This window comes from Ranitomeya imitator, chromosome 5, assembly GCF_032444005.1.
Source record: "Ranitomeya imitator isolate aRanImi1 chromosome 5, aRanImi1.pri, whole genome shotgun sequence".
NCBI lineage: Eukaryota > Metazoa > Chordata > Amphibia > Anura > Dendrobatidae > Ranitomeya > Ranitomeya imitator.
The window spans coordinates 429,102,895-429,115,067 of NC_091286.1; the positions used below are offsets into that span (position 1 = coordinate 429,102,895).

Below are 12,173 nucleotides of genomic sequence, written 5' to 3' on the forward strand. Positions count from 1 at the left end.
AAGGGGGCATTCTTTGCGTCTGGAGGAGAGAAGGTTTTTCCACCAACATAGAAGAGGATTCTTTACTGTTAGGGCAGTGAGAATCTGGAATTGCTTGCCTGAGGAGGTGGTGATGGCGAACTCAGTCGAGGGGTTCAAGAGAGGCCTGGATGTCTTCCTGGAGCAGAACAATATTGTATCATACAATTAGGTTCTGTAGAAGGACGTAGATCTGGGGATTTATTATGATGGAATATAGGCTGAACTGGATGGACAAATGTCTTTTTTCGGCCTCACTAACTATGTTACTATGATCAAGCAAAAAAACAATTTATGTGCATGAGATTTCTGAAATCTCATAGGCTTTGCTGGTATTGTAAAAAGCAGCTGAAAATTAGCATAAAAAAGCAGCAAAAACGCCCTGTGTGAACTTACCCTTAGTGTGAAATTACCGTATATACTCGAGTATAAGCCGACCAGAGTATAAGCCGACCCCCCTAATTTTGCCACAAAAAAACTGGGAAAACTTATTGACTCGAGTATAAGCCTAGGGTGGAAATGCAGCATTTACCTGTGAATTTCAAAAATAAAAATAGATCATTATTTCCCCATAGCTGTGCCATATAGTGCTCTGCACTGTTCATTATTTCCCCATAGCTGTGCCATATAGTGCTCTGCACCGTTCATATTGCCCCATATCTGTGCCCCATATAGTGCTCTGCACCGTTCATATTGCCCCATATCTGTGCCCTATATGCTCTGCACCGTTCATAATGCCCCATATCTGTGCCCTATATGCTCTGCACCGTTCATATTGCCCCATATCTGTGCCCCATATGCTCTGCACCGTTCATATTGCCCCATATCTGTGCCCTATATGCTCTGCACCGTTCATATTGCCCCATATCTGTGCCCCATATATGCTCTGCACCGTTCATATTGCCCCATATCTGTGCCATATAGTGCTCTGCACCGTTCATATTGCCCCATATCTGTGCCCTATATGCTCTGCACCGTTCATATTGCCCCATATCTGTGCCCTATATGCTCTGCACCGTTCATATTGCCCCATATCTGTGCCATATAGTGCTCTGCACCGTTCATATTGCCCCATATCTGTACCCTATATGCTCTGTACCGTTCATATTGCCCCATATCTGTGCCCCATATATGCTCTGCACCGTTCATATTGCCCCATATCTGTGCCATATAGTGCTCTGCACCGTTCATATTGCCCCATATCTGTGCCCCATATAGTGCTCTGCACCGTTCATACTGCCCCATATCTGTGCCCCATATAGTGCTCTGCACCGTTCATATTGCCCCATATCTGTGTCCCATATAGTGCTCTGCACCATTCTTACTGCCCCATATAGTGCTCTGCACCGTTCATACTGCCCCATATAGTGCTCTGCACCGTTCATACTGCCCCATACAGTGCTCTGCACCGTTCATACTGCCCCATACAGTGCTCTGCACCGTTCATACTGCCCCATACAGTGCTCTGCACCGTTCATACTGCCCCATATAGTGCTCTGCACCGTTCATACTGCCCCATACAGTGCTCTGCACCGTTCATATTTCCCTATAGATGCTCCACATAAATCTGTGCCGCTGCTGCAATAAAAAAAAAAAAAAGCCATACTCACCTCTCTTGATTGCAGCTCCCGGCGTCTCGTTCCGGCGTCTCTCTCCGCTCTGACTGATCAGGCAGAGGGCGCCGCGCACACTATATGCGTCATCGCCCCCTCTGACCTGCACAGTCAGAGATAGACGCCGGGAAGATGGAGCGGCGCCCGGCGGCTGGAACGGGGACAGGTAAGTATGACATACTTACCTAGTCCCAGCGATCCTGGTGCTCCCCGCCTGTCACACGGTCTTCTGTGCTGCAGCTCTTCCTGTCAGCGGTCACTGGCACCGCTGATTAGAGAGATGAATAGGCGGCTCCACCCCTATGGGAGGTGGAGCCGCCTATTCATTTCTCTAATGAGCGGTCCCACGTGACCGCTGAAGAGGGGAAGAAGCTGCAGCACAGAAGACCGTGGGACGGCAGGGGGAGCGTCAGGATCGCTGGGACTAGGTAAGTATACCTCAGCGCCCTCTCCCCCTCACCCGCTGACCCCACCGCTACCATGACTCGAGTATAAGCCGAGAGGGGCACTTTCAGCCCAAAAATTTGGGCTGAAAATCTTGGCTTATACTCGAGTATATACGGTATGTCCAAATTGCATTTCTTTTTCTCTTTTTTGTGTTGTTCCAATACACAATGGAAATAAACATGTGTATAACAAATCATGTTTAATTGTAATAATTTTCTGAGAGAAGGACTCCATTTTCTGTGGCCCTAACTTTGGACCATATACTATTCTTTATAGTCCACACAATCCCCCTCCCCCCCCCCCCGAACTCAGAGTTTAAAGGGACTCTGTCACCTGAATTTGGAGGGAACAATCTTCAGCCATAGGCGTGTACTGTGGAGGACAGAGAATGAACTTCAATCCAATATTGCAGCCAGCATGCAGCCGGCGGGTAAGGAAAGGGTGAATCAAAAACCCGAAAACCCCACCCCTATGGCTGAAGATTGTTCCCTCCAAATTCAGGTGACAGAGTCCCTTTATGCAACGTGGCAAGTCTCTCCATGAACAGAGTGGAGATTTTTTTTCTAACCACCCAACTAAGCCTGTGTTCACATGTATAGCAATGATCATTTAGAATGGTTCGAGCAGCAATCCGTTGATAAAAAAAAATCCCTTGACACAATTTTTTAGTCCATTTTAAAATAACTGATCTTTGCTGGATGCATTTTTATAACATTAAAGTCTATGGGAAATCGATCCTTTAATCATCCATCCATTCATCCATTTTTCTTTAATTTTTAACTGTCCCTTTTTTTATTACTGGATCCAGTAACTAATTAACCTATCCGTTTTTCATAGACTTCAATGTTAAAAAAAAAAAAAAAAAAAAAGGATCCATCAAAAATCAGTTATTTAAAAACAGACTAAATAGTTGAGTCTGCACAACTTTTTTGACAACGGATTGCTGCTGGATGCATTCACATTGACTAATACTGGGCACGTGAACATTGCCTTAGAGTATAATGAGTTTTCTTTGGCTGCCGAACCAAACATCCATTCTCTTCAAGCAAGATGGAGCTCATTGTCATACTGCTAAAAAGACCTAAAAGCATCAGGTAAAAAATGGAATCTGGAAGCTTCCATGTTCCAGTCAATCACCTGATGTGAATGCTATAGAACATGTTTTGGGTTATGCTTGATCATGTAGTGAGACGGCATTCCCAAAAACCTGTTTCCCATGGACAGCCTTGAGATTGTTTGTGTGCTGAATTGGCCAACATTCATTCCATAATTAATCATGGAAACAATGAGTTCTGTTGCATTGAGTTAAAGGGGTTGTCCACTATTTGTACCACCCTTTTCTCAATCAGTTTGTTTGCTCCCGTAGAATAACCAAACTGATACTCCCCCTCCGATGACTGCACTAGCTCTCCCAGGGTTCGTGTGAGTTTGTCATGTGAGACCTGCACCTCCACCCAATTAGCGCTGGCTTCAGTCACCACACCTACGGATGAATCCAACATCAAGAGGAAGTGAGGGCTGCAGCTGGCGGCACGCTTCATGTAGATGCCTGATATGTCCAAAGGTGAGGAGAGTGAAGCCATCAGTGATTGTGCGCAGGGCTCACGTGACATAACAATTTCATGCGAGCCCAGAGAGAGCGAGTGTCGACACTGCTGGAATGGCGCCACTATCGGAGGGGAATTATGCGTGTTATTTTACTCGCTGAAAAATGTGGTGATTGAGAAGGGATTGTCCGTGAGGACTCTTTTGTGTCTTTGGTGAGACAGGGCATGCATTATGCATACTCCTGGCCACATCTCAACTAGACATGCGTGGCCTCAAATGAATGTCTGTTCAAAATGTGTCCAGGTGTATGTATATCGCATGACCCCTGGTCCCAATGCCGGCACTATAGAATCCTCATAGCGCTCGATGTGAGGGTTTACAAGTCTGTAGTTTCATAGTGACAGCAGACTTTCATGATTAACCTGGACAACTCCTTTTAGGCCTTGAAGAAAGTAAGCTGGGGATACAACTAAGCTTTAATGTGCATATCATGGGGATCAAAGACAAAGGAGTAAAAGACAATGTCCAATGTTCGAAAATCATGGAGTCTACTAATAGGTTGTCTCTTTAGGTGGATGGCTCCCAACATTTAGACCTACATCTATTTGGAGAGTGGGGCTCCATCGAGTGCAGCTCTCAGTGGAGAAATAGTTGGAATTGTAATAGAAATGTATGGGAAGAGCTGCACATGTATGTGAGACTTTTTTATATCTTCATATGACTGATTCGTGACGGACCGTTGGCAGTGCTGTTTAGAGGGACAGGCACCATTATTTAGAAGTCAAGCTATCATCCGAAATGAGAAATTGTGTGAGACTTCTGTCCACCTCTTCATTGACTGAGGGCGCCATTCTGTAGGTATATGCAGGTCATATCTAACTTTTATTTAGGGCATATCCTGTGGATATGTCATATATCTACAAGATGGGAATATCACTATTAGCAAATCTCAACATTAAATCACTGAATTTAATAAAATAGAACGTAATATATCTTGGTTGAACATGTGCCCCTCTAACCTCTACTACTAAGATAGGTGAGCATAGCACCTGTGGCAGTCTTTAGCACCTCACTGGTAAATTCTGAAAACTAGGTGGCAGCAAACGTACCTAAATAAAGAGGTTTTCCGTACATGGTGAACACTATTGCATTTTCTTTCCTTTGGTTACGTTAAAGCCATATAGAAGACATTTATTTGTATAAGAAATGGTTAACAGACTTTGGCAGTGTGAATAACAGAATGCCTACTCCTTGTGCGTGTTTCTAAAAAGCAGTTCTGAAGAGTTAGCAGTATGTTAAATGCTATCAGAGCATATTAAAATATTGCTAAACTGCATCAATGTGTTTTTATATGACTAGATAGAATACATTCCTGTGGGATCTTTCTCTCGTTAATATTCTGTCTGTCAGTCAGACTATCTTATCTTACAGGTATCTGTGGTTTTGTACTGCATCTCATCCCTTAAATGTGACATTCTGAGCCTTCGCCCTGCAGAATCTCTACCACAGACATCAGTCTTTGACATTTTTGGATGAAATCCTACTTTCTCATTAGCTGATGTGCAACTAGAATGAAGAAAAGCTGGAAAAAGGAGTACTATATAGTACTCGCACCAGGATGTCACTCTCTACAATGAGAGAAGTTAACAATTAGATTCCTATCCGAGGCCTCTCATCCAGTCAAATCAGACCTCATGCTTTGCACTGATGAGAGGCACATACCCCAAAATATTATCCTAAGTTATATAGCAAGTCTTGTTAAGGGGTCGTTAGTAACATAGTAACATAGTTAGTAAGGCCGAAAAAAGACATTTGTCCATCCAGTTCAGCCTATATTCCATCATAATAAATCCCCAGATCTACGTCCTTCTACAGAACCTAATAATTGTATGATACAATATTGTTCTGCTCCAGGAAGACATCCAGTCCTCTCTTGAACCCCTCGACTGAGTTCGCCATCACCACCTCCTCAGGCAAGCAATTCCAGATTCTCACTGCCCTAACAGTAAAGAATCCTCTTCTATGTTGGTGGAAAAACCTTCTCTCCTCCAGACGCAAAGAATGCCCCCTTGTGCCCGTCACCTTCCTTGGTATAAGCAGATCCTCAGCGAGATATTTGTATTGCCCCCTTATATACTTATACATGGTTAGTATAATAGTGACTCTTAAAACTACTACTTCAATAGGTGGCACTAAAGTTCTAGTCCTCTTCTTCTTTGAAGAGGCAGTTTGTATATTTAAAGGGAATCTGTCACCTACTTTTTTGTATGTAAGCTTGTATGTAAGGCCCTGATGTAAACCTGAAAGATAAGAAAAACAAGTTAGCTTATACTCACCTGGGGGGTGGTCCGGTCCGATGGACGCCGCGGTCCGGATCCGGCGCCTCCCATCATCATGTGATGTCGTCCTCTTATCTTCCTGTCGCATCTCCTGCGCAAGGGAACTTTATCTGCCCTGTTGAGGGCAGAGCAAAGTACTGCAGTGCGCATGCGCTGGGAAAGGTCAAAGAAGCCCAGCACTTGGCGGTGGCCGAAGCTTATATACGAAAACCTAGGTGAGCCACAGATCAGTTCTAGATCATTGATGTTGGCTCAGAATAAGGGACTCCCTCCCTATTGGCTCTGAATGACCATGTGATTTTTCAAAACAGGAAATGTACATTATGAGTCCATTATAAGTACATGATAATGGAATGAGAGAGATGTTGATACTTCAAATTGATGCTCAACCACAAGGAACACTGAGACGTAGGGTGGTAAACAGTGGTATCTCTTTATTTTTGAGGGCTGAGGAAGTAAAACCCAGGCGCCATTATTATTATTATTTATTATTATAGCGCCATTTATTCCATGGCGCTTTACATGTGAGAAGGGGTATACATAATAAAAACAAGTACAATAATCTTAAACAATACAAGTCATAACTGGTACAGGAGGAGAGTGGACCCTGCCCGCGAGGGCCCACAATCTACAAGGGATGGGTGAGGATACATTAGGTGAGGGTAGAGCTGGTCATGCAGCGGTTTGGTCGATCGGTGGTTACTGCAGGTTGTAGGCTTGTCGGAAGAGGTGGGTCTCCAGGTTCTTTTTGAAGATTTCGATGGTAGGCGAGAGTCTGATGTGTTGGGGTAGAGAGTTCCAGAGTAGGGGTGATGCACGAGAGAAATCTTGTATGCGATTGTGGGAAGAGGAGATAAGAGGGGAGTAGAGAAGGAGGTCTTGTGAGGATCGGAGGTTGCGTGCAGGAAAGTACTGGCCATAATTGGCCATAATGCCAATGCGCCCAGAAGTTTTCTTTTGTTCCCTAAATGTCGCAGTCATTTCTACCTAAGGAAAGTTTTCCCTGGAGCAGTGTACCTTGCTCTCTTACCTATACCATTGCATTTCATCCTCTGCCCCTGTACACACCAGTATGAGGAGCCAGGTCATTCTGTTAGGTTTTCCTGTGAACGGTGTGTGTGTGTGTGTTGACAGTCATCTGTTACTATGGTAACTGATATAATTGCGCTATCAGATGCTGGTTGCTAGCGCAATTACTGTCTAGATACACAGAGATCCAGATGTTCTGTTACTTTTATAATTTGAGAGAATCCATAATGGTTGTGTATTTCAAATCTGGTTTTAAATAGTTTGTGTAAATGAAGTTTGTTGGAATTCATCTTTCTAATGAGTGCAGAGTTTTGTACTTGTTGGTATCGCTCCTCTGCATTACAAAAACTCCAGATTTAGTTTTTCTGGTTTTAGTTTATACAAAGGCTTAGTTTAGAAGTAATATGCAAAAGAATAGTGACACCTACAGGCCGTAGTGTAAGTAACAGCCTGCTCTGCTGCATCACCGTCAGTTCCACAGGTTGTATTGGATTTACACTTTACAGTGGTGTTACATGGTCTGTGTTACATCTACAATACATAGAATGCGGTTTTGTTTTTCTCATTCTGCACACATCTATTTCTCACACACATGGGGATTGCCTCGAGGACTCTCATAACTGTTTCCATTTCAAACACTCATCCTTATTAAGGTGGAATATTGGAGAAAATCAAATATATGATGATTTACAAGGACTCTATCAAAAGGTTTTTGTGCCTCATCTGAGAGCAGCATAATGTAGGGCCAGAGACTGATTCCAGTGATGTCACTTACTTGGCTGCTTGATATCACTCTACTATCCCTGCTTTATCTATTGCAGATCTGAATGTTGAGCTCTGTGTAACCCCGCCCCCACCACTGATTGGCCGCTTTCTGCCCATGTGCAGAGTACACAGAAAGCAGCCAATCAGTGGTGGGGGTGGGGTTACAGAGAGCTAATGAATATACTTGACTACCTGGCAGCATGTTTACTAGTCCTGCAGTGATAATCTCCTGCTAATAAAACAGTGATATTATCACAACTACACTAAGTGGCCCATTGCTGGAATCGGGTCTCCATCTTTACATTATGCTGCTATAAGATTAGATGGAAATGCCTGGTAACATTGAACACTCAGTACTCAGCCATGATACAGTTTCTAGGTTAGGGGTAATTGACCACTTGAGCCATTTGGGCTTCTGTCTTTGTCTAGAAGAATGTTAAGATATCTGTGCCATGTCACCTGTAATGATATCTATGATGAACTCCTTTCTCTGTCTTTTAGAGCGATGTGATGATTGGGGAGAAGACACTAGGAAGCTGACCCAGGCTTATGACGGAGAACCTGTGCGCATCAGATGCCCTCTGTTTGAGGACTACCTAAAGCATAATTATAGTACAGCACACTCGGCGGGTCTCACCTTAATGTGGTATTGGACTGGCAAAGGGAAAGACCTAGAGGAGCCAATAAATATCCGGCTTCCGGATAACAGAATCAGCAAAGATAAGGACATACTATGGTTTCGGCCAGTTCTTCTCAATGATACAGGAAATTATACCTGTATGTTAAGGTAAGTAGTTATTCTTTCTATATTTTTGAAGAATGTATTGTTTTTTTTTCTTTTCTAAACTTGGAGTGCAGATTAGGTTTTCAGTAGAAGATGCTCTATACAAGGTGTCTCGCGGCTGGCTTGGTGCACTACGATCAGGTCTAGCCAATAGCTATGAAGAGCAAGTGTACAGATGGTGACTTTTGGAAGTAGCCCTGCAAAGAAGAGCAGATCTATGTGCTCATATACTGGGTGCTGGGGTAATAGATAATAGTTTAGGCTGGAGGAAGCATGATACTGCCAGTTAGAGGGTTTCTTAAAGCTGGATTTGTCATTCTTGCATCAAGCACCCCCTAAACACTGAGTGGGGGCAAGGTGAGAACCCGTAGGTGCTGCCTATAAAGGAGCAGGGCACATACCCTCCGGTCCTGGGTCAGAAACCGGTGAATCCCCGCAGCGCACAGTGCATGCACTGATAGAAGTCATAAGTTTACAGTCACAGAGTAACAGCAGAGTTATCGACTTGGACTGGACAACCCTTTTTAAGGTAAGAAAGGACCCCTGCTCTACAGCATTGTACCTATAAGATAATTAAATGATGTATATACCGTTGTACTGCTGAGGCATTAGTGGCATAGCCTATCAGAAGGTTTTTGGCTGCATACAATTGTCACTCTATGACTTTGTGTTAGCTTGGTCCATTCATTCCAATCAGAGCACCTGCTATAGTGCTCACATATCCTGCTGTCTCTACAGAAAATTCAGGAAGAATGTATGTGTCTCCAATATGACAGCTGCCAGAGTGGTTTTCAGAAGAAAAACAATAATAAGCTAAAACATTGAAAAATAATATTAAATGCATGAGCCTTGAGTCTATCAAAATTCAGCAGATTAAAGGGAATCTTTCAGCAGGTATTTCCTACCTCATCTGAGAAGAGAATGATGTAGTTATTAAAATACTGTATTCAAGGATGTGGCACATGTCAGGCTGTGTGTAAACTTGTTGTTTACTTACACTGAAGGTTTTATCACCTGGTGATTAACCTTTGTCAGGCTGCATAATTTTACAACGTTAACAGGCTGCAGAGGTACAATTGTACCTTCATATATACCTCCACTGTGATATTTGGCCAATATATTCTGGACCAAAACTGCAGAGATGTCACGAAATTTCAGCCCTCTATGGCTTTTCGAAAAAAAATTATTGCAATTTTAAAACAGAATAGTTACAATTGTACCTAGTCAGCTGGACGAAGGTTAACATTGCTGTGACTGTCTGGCATCTGGGCGCTCTCGGCCACAACCCCCTACCACCCCCCTCCCGTGATAAGCAGCTCACTGTTCATAGACTCTGTATATATAAAGCTTGGTGTGGGAGAGGTTAGCTTTCTCAGCTCTGCTTCATTGGAATCAGGGTTTCTTTCCCTACACTATGCTTCTCTCAGCTGAGGCAGCAGAAACTTACTGACATTCCTGCCCCCTCTGCCCTCATTTATCTGACCGTTTTGTGGTCATCAAGGGTTCAGATCTATGTCCTTGGTGATTTACTTATACCTTGCCAGCTTAAATACTATGTACAATCGTTTGCTCCACCTTGAGACCTTAAAGCCTGTCTGTACATCCCCTCACAAACATGGACCCATCGTCCCATGCCGGTATAGAATGCGTAGGTCATTTTCCATGAAAAATTCTGAGCGATGCTGCTCTCAATCAAGCAGTGCAGTGAAATAGTCTAATACCTAAAACTGTCATGTCAACTATGTAATTCCTTTGTTTTTTATGATTTAAGTCGTGCTGCTGTGATACCATAATTTCCCACGGGATCAATAAAGTGTATCGTATCGTATCGTACCTAATACAGAAGATGGTCTGTAATGCCATAAAATAGTAAAAGATCCATTTGTCACTTGGTGAATACCTCACCATCCCCCCTTCTTAATACTGATATTCCCTTTCTTGTGTTTTTCTTGAAGTTTCCATCAATTTTTAGTTCTATCATAGACTATTGATGCATGTTTGTGGTGGGATACAGTTTTGCTGACATGTTTGGTTAAGGACTGGTAGGTTGTTGTTATTATGGGGTCCCTCCAACTTCTCAATTTTTACTCTTCGTTCTCCTCCCATTCCTGCATGTTGTTTTTTTGTATATTCACATAAAAATGTAACAGGAACAAGAGATTAGTTTTCTCATTCGGCATATGAGCATCAGGTTTGACTCGTTGGCCGGTATCAGGTCATACTTTCCTTTTACAAGGATTATGTGTTCCTATTTAGGTTTGTGCGTTCTTTCCAAAGTACCAGAAACTGCGCAGCTTCCACTTTGTTATTGTGTGTTAAGAGCCCATAGAAACTGTCTTTTTATCGAGCGGCACCATCTATTCGCACTTGTAGTGATGCTCATTAGAAAAAACGTTGTTTTCCTGGTTAGCCAAGTGCCATACTTCAATCATAACTAAACATCCATCAACCACAGAAAATAATGAAACTGTACATCTGTCAGGTCACTGAATTCTTCACCGACGCTGTTCAACACGAACAGTCAAGTACTTTGACTGCAGTGTGATTCCTGAGAGTTAATTGTCACTGAGCCGACAGTTGGTGATACAGACGCCAATCATGTGGTTATGTGCAGCACACAGATAGACACCAAGCGTGACCGAGGGACTGGCTGCGGCACATTTTATGGTGAAACAAGTCAGTTTAGTGTCATTAAAATTGTGTTAAGTTCTTCACTTTATTGACCTCTAGAGTGAGCACAACGGCTTTCTTGGAAATATGTTTTTAGCATCATTCTTGTCTGTACTTTATTTTTTTTACCCTGAATGTTGACGGCCTATTTTCTCCGTTCCGACTCCAGTAGGGAACCATACCTCACGCACTCGCACACCTTCCTAAAACCAGTTTGCTGTTCTCAATCCCTTGAGTGACCTATAATGTTGGTTTTGACATAGTTTCAAGATTACAAACTTTCAGCAAATTCAATAAAGGGAATTGTTATTGCTATTTGATAAGCTTGTTGAGCTTTTATTGATTTGATATTCCGTTTTTAATCTTCAAGGTACCTTTTGGGAAAAGAATTGCTTTTATACCGTAGCCGATAAACTTTATTAAACGGTGTTCTATTGTTCCAGCTTAAAGCGAAAAGAGCTGTATACCGGTCTGGAATCCTCTTAAACCTAATGTGGCATTTTGTTTTGTTTTTTTTTTTTGGCTCCAAGGAATACCACATTTTGCCTCAAAATTGCCTTTCCATTAGAAGTGCTGAAAAAAGACCCAGATTCTTGTGTTAGCATTGACAAGGCAGCAGAAGCAGTCACTTTTCCTTTGGAAGAAAACAGATCATTGACCTGTCCAGACACGGAGGGCTATTACCAATCAGATGTCACTCCCATTGTGAACTGGTACATGGTAAGTACACTACTCTTCTACCGTATACATTGTTGCTCATAGCAGTCCTGCTCATTTACTCAGCAGGTTTAGTATTCAGACAGTGTGCTCTATTACTACGCTGCACGTTATGTTTCCAAATGATATGTTTTGGGGCTTTGTAATAAGTCTTTTTGCAAAATGTATTTCAATTTGGCGAGTAAGAGTTCTCACTGTAGAGAACACATCAAAAGCCCCTGCTGTGCTCCAAGTCCCGCGATA

The 12,173-nt window shown here is 42.8% G+C and overlaps 1 protein-coding gene across 3 annotated transcripts in view; it reads left to right on the plus strand.

Moving 5' to 3' along the window:
• IL1RAP (interleukin 1 receptor accessory protein) overlaps positions 1 to 12,173 on the plus strand; it is a 332,383-nt gene that overhangs the window by 219,169 nt on the left and 101,041 nt on the right. For all 3 annotated transcript variants that reach the window (XM_069727112.1, XM_069727114.1, XM_069727113.1), the window contains exons 3-4: positions 8,261 to 8,546; positions 11,744 to 11,933. In XM_069727112.1, the coding sequence (XP_069583213.1) occupies positions 8,261 to 8,546; positions 11,744 to 11,933 (476 nt within the window). The remainder of the gene's footprint in view (positions 1 to 8,260; positions 8,547 to 11,743; positions 11,934 to 12,173) is intronic.